Consider the following 4,179-nt stretch of genomic DNA (forward strand, 5'->3'; position numbering starts at 1 on the left):
AGACACTCGCATGTTCTCTTGCTCCGTTGTTAATTCCCGAGGCTTTCTCATGATAATGTGCAAGATATAAGTAACTCATGGTTTCATCAACGTTTGTTAGAAATAGATTTGGCATGTGTGTGATCCAGTAAACAAGCTGTAGAACTAGCAAGGAAAGACAGGAGCCAAGTCATGCGTCAACCACGCGCCATTAAATAGAAACCAGAGTCGTTAGATTTCGTTGGAACATGGGATTTGAGATCTGATCCCAGGCTACGATGGCCCAGTATGTCTGATGGGTTGATCACGCGGCGCGACTCGAGTTGGGTCAATGGGCCGATTCTTTTTTGCCGCTGCTCTGCTCTGCTGTAGCCGCGAAGCAAGCAAGCTTTGGCTCCATGTAGTTGGAACTCGGAGCTTCTTCCATCGGCTGCAACACTCAGAACCCATCCAAATCCACCCGTTTTGGCCAAAAGAAAGGACATGGTTTGGTCGGTGCCAGAAAGATCCGTAGCCCCAACATTCACAAGACATGATTTGGTAGCAGGGCGAACCCAAAGCTTGGACAACGTTTGGTCTGCCATCGATGAGCATGGGCATGTGATTTACAGTATACCCAAATCCCGCACATTAGCCAAACGGCATCCACATTTCGCAGATAATGACTTGTTCTCGTAAGGCGTTCTCTGTTTATAACGGAAATCTGTAAAGACACCAAACTAAGAGCATCTCCACTCGTGCCCCCAACGAGGCCCCCGAGCGACGTTTTTTCCATCCGGACGGCGAAATTCGGCCCAGTCGCGCCCCCGGTTCCTCGTTTTCGTCCGGATTTGGCCCTTCATCCATCCGGCGAGCCCACGCCATCCCCGGCCCCCCGGGGCGCGCTCGGGGACTCCGGACGAAAGATTTTGGCGCGAAACGTCGTGTGGACCCGCGTAGTCGGCGACTGGAAAACCAAATCCTGTCGATTTTCCCTCCAATTTGCTTGCATATCCCCATTCCCTCCAATTTGCTTGCATATCCCCATTCTCTCCCGCCGAAATTCCCCAATCTCCTCGTCTTCCAGCTCCAGTTCCCGGCGGCGTCTTCTCGTCCACCACCACTCTCCTCCTCGTCTTCTCGTCCACCAAAATGCCGCCGAAGGCGCCGGCGAGGAAGATGCGGGCGAAGAAGACGAAGCCGCCGGGCATGTCGAACGCCGAGTGGGCGGCGGACGAGAAACGGCGCGAGGTGGAAACAAGCGGCAGGGCGGAGAGGGTGAAAAAAGCCGCCGCCAAGATGGCGGCGGCGGCGGCGGCCCAGGACGAACAAGCGAGGATGATCAGCATGGCCATGGGCGGCGGCAGCATGTTCCCCGGCCAATGGCCGACGCAAGGTACAACCAGTTCCCCGTCGTCCTTCTCCCCTTCGCTGTACTCGCCGTCGCCGACTGCCGTGTTCCAAGAGGGCGCCTACGTCCAACCGTCCAGGTCCACGCCGTCGCCGCCCGAGCTTGACGTCGGCGGCGGCGGCCAGTTCGAGGACACCTCGCCGGCCATGCGACGAGGGCCTCTCGCGTTCGGTGCGATGGCAGCGCCGAACGAAGAGGAGATCCACGAGATGATCACCTCCGGCTCCGCCGCCGCCGCTGCGAGCCCGGGGTTTTTCATGGCCGCCGCCGCTGCGTGCCCGGGGTTCTTCACGCAAGAGGAGCAGAGGGCGACGGCCGCTGTGGCGGCGCGCAACGAGCATCGGGAGGATGTTGCCGACGGAAGCCAAGCCGTCGAAGAAGAAGACGAGGAAGAAGAAGAGCCAACATAAGCCGCCGCCAACCTGTCGAAGGGGAAGAAGAAGAGGAAGAAGGACTCGCCGCCTGCCGAACCGCGTATCAAATGGACGCCGAAGGAAGAGGAGTGCCTCGCCGAAGCTTGGAAGACCGTGTCCACGAACGGCATAATCGGGGCCAATCAGTCGTTCGACACATATTGGCTTCGAGTGAAGCAGGCGTACGAGGAGCGCAAACTCGTCGATCCCTACTTCAACAAGACGAACATGAACGTGTACCGGGGAGACAAGGCAATGGCCACCCATTGGGGGATCATGCAGACGGCGTGCAGCAAATGGCACGGCATACAGGAGGAGTGCGACAAACGGCCGATCAGCAGCCACGACTTGGAGCAAAAGGTATGCTCCGTCGACCCTGCATCACCGAGGTACATCGTCGTTAGCTGACCCGTATCGCCGTGCTCTTTTTTCCCCAGCTGCGCCGAGCTTTGGACATGTACACGGACGACACCGGCCTGCAGTTCAAGTTCCTCAACGTCTACGCCCGCCTCGAGAACTGCGAGAAGTGGAAGGAAGTCCGCACGACCCTCTCGAAGAGCAAGACCGAGCAGTACAACCCCGACGCTCCGGCGGCAAGCGCGGCGGAAGGGCAAGAGCTCCGTTTTCTTCCTTGCCAAGGAAGGATTCCTGGAGATCAAAGAGGAGCTCTCTCAATCTTGGTGGGCAATTCACAGCTGGAGCTGGCAAGGCAGCAGTGCAAGAGCAGTGAACAACTGAACACAGTGACCTGAATTGTCACTTCCAATCAAGCCAATCACGTCGGGAACAGATGAGCGGCTACTGCTATTGCTTCGTCGTCTCCCACCCGGCCACCCTTCCTTCAGTTTGCTGCCGTTGACAGACTTGCCATGACTTTGACTCATGATGTCCCCACCCACAGCTCTCTCTTTCACACTACACGTGCCGACTGCCTAGCTCGACCCTCTGGCTTTATATAGCCAGCCACGGTGCTCCTCGTTTATCAGCCACTTCAATCCATTTGCTCACTTGCTCATTAGCTCCAGTTCATCGTTTCTTCGCTGAGAGAGGGAACCAGTGGGTCGATCATGGGCAAGAAGAAGAGCGGCAATGCCGGCGGGGGTTGTGCGGAGGAGGCGGAGGTGGCGAGGGAGTTCGTGCTGAAGGTGGCGATGCACTGCCACTGCAACGGGTGCAAGGGCAAGGTGCGCGCCGCCGTCAGGGACATCACGCTGGACCCGGGCGTGGAGGCGGCGGACAGCTCGGCGGCCGAGAGCAGCGGCGAGGTGCGCCTGCTCGCCACGGCCGACCCCGAGCGGCTCCGGCGGCGCCTCCACAAGGCCACGGGCAAGAAGGTCGACCTCCTGCTGCCCAAGGAGCCGGCTCCGTCCAAGAAGCAGGAGAACGCCGACGCCGCCACGCTGCAGGCGCTGCTCGCCCAGCTGCAGCTGCAGGCGCCGCCTCAGGCCCGTCAGCAGTACGGCGGCCAGGGCGCCGCCCCGTGGGCTAACCACCACCAGCAGCAGCTCGCGCTCGGCGGCTGCTTCAACAATGCCGTTGACAACGGCGCGGCGTACCCGTGGCCGTCCTCATCCTCCTACTACCCTCCCGCGCCCACCACTGCTTGGGGCACGTACGGGTATGCTCCTCCGGCCCCTGCTCCGGTCCATGGTAACGTCGGCCACTACGGCGGCGCCCCGGCGTGGCTCGGGTACTGAGGTCGCAGACAGTCCCCGCGCGCCCCACGTTCCAGACCGGAACGACAACGATGTCATCCAATCCGTTCTACCGTAGATTAGTACTGGAGTATATTTGTTACGCTATTCAGTGTGTTTGCTTGGATGATTAGCACTAAGCTAGTAGTAATGCTCGTATTATGTGTGGTCTTTTTGTTTTGAACTAATTGTGCGAGGTCCGTGTCGATGGGATACGGTGACCTGATGTGATGTACTGCTGTCGCTAAATCTGCATAAATATACTCTTTTGGCAATATGGCAATCTCTGCTTTTGTTTGATTTTGGGGTAACCAGAGCCAGTGGACCTGTCATGTTGATGTGCTATGCCTCATCTCCGACGTGCGTGTCTTGTCCCGTCAACACACGGGCGCCCGGAGGCAGTAGATCGCTGGTACAGCATCGAACAATTTTCGCCGGAGTAGAGATGGATACCAGCGCCGGTACGTCGTAATAACATCTCCACTCCACCCCAAAAACAGTTTTGGGGCGCCTGAGGAAAATTTTCGTTCAACTCGCCCCCAAAAGCTTAAATTGGGCCGGCAAACATCGTTTTCTCATCCTGCGCTCCCAAGCCGGGGGGGAATGAGATCCGGTGCCCCGACTGAGGCAGGGCACGGATGAACAGTACCGTGCCCTGCTGCCTTTTCTGCCCGTTGGATCAAGAACCGATGGCTGGGTGAAC

The 4,179-nt window shown here is 58.4% G+C and overlaps 1 protein-coding gene across 1 annotated transcript; it reads left to right on the forward strand.

Moving 5' to 3' along the window:
• Positions 1-2,817: 2,817 nt before the first annotated feature.
• Positions 2,818-3,751, forward strand: LOC127309174 (uncharacterized). Its single transcript, XM_051340129.1, has one exon. The coding sequence runs from the start codon at positions 2,850-2,852 to the stop codon at positions 3,477-3,479; it is 630 nt and encodes a 209-aa protein (XP_051196089.1). The 5' UTR covers positions 2,818-2,849; the 3' UTR covers positions 3,480-3,751.
• Positions 3,752-4,179: the final 428 nt, after the last annotated feature.

This window comes from Lolium perenne, chromosome 6, assembly GCF_019359855.2.
Source record: "Lolium perenne isolate Kyuss_39 chromosome 6, Kyuss_2.0, whole genome shotgun sequence".
Taxonomy (NCBI): domain Eukaryota; kingdom Viridiplantae; phylum Streptophyta; class Magnoliopsida; order Poales; family Poaceae; genus Lolium; species Lolium perenne.

What these genes read in the sequence shown, in the direction of transcription:
- LOC127309174 (XM_051340129.1), top strand. Translation starts at nt 2,850, where the DNA reads ATGGGCAAGAAGAAGAGCGGCAATGCCGGCGGGGGTTGTGCGGAGGAG.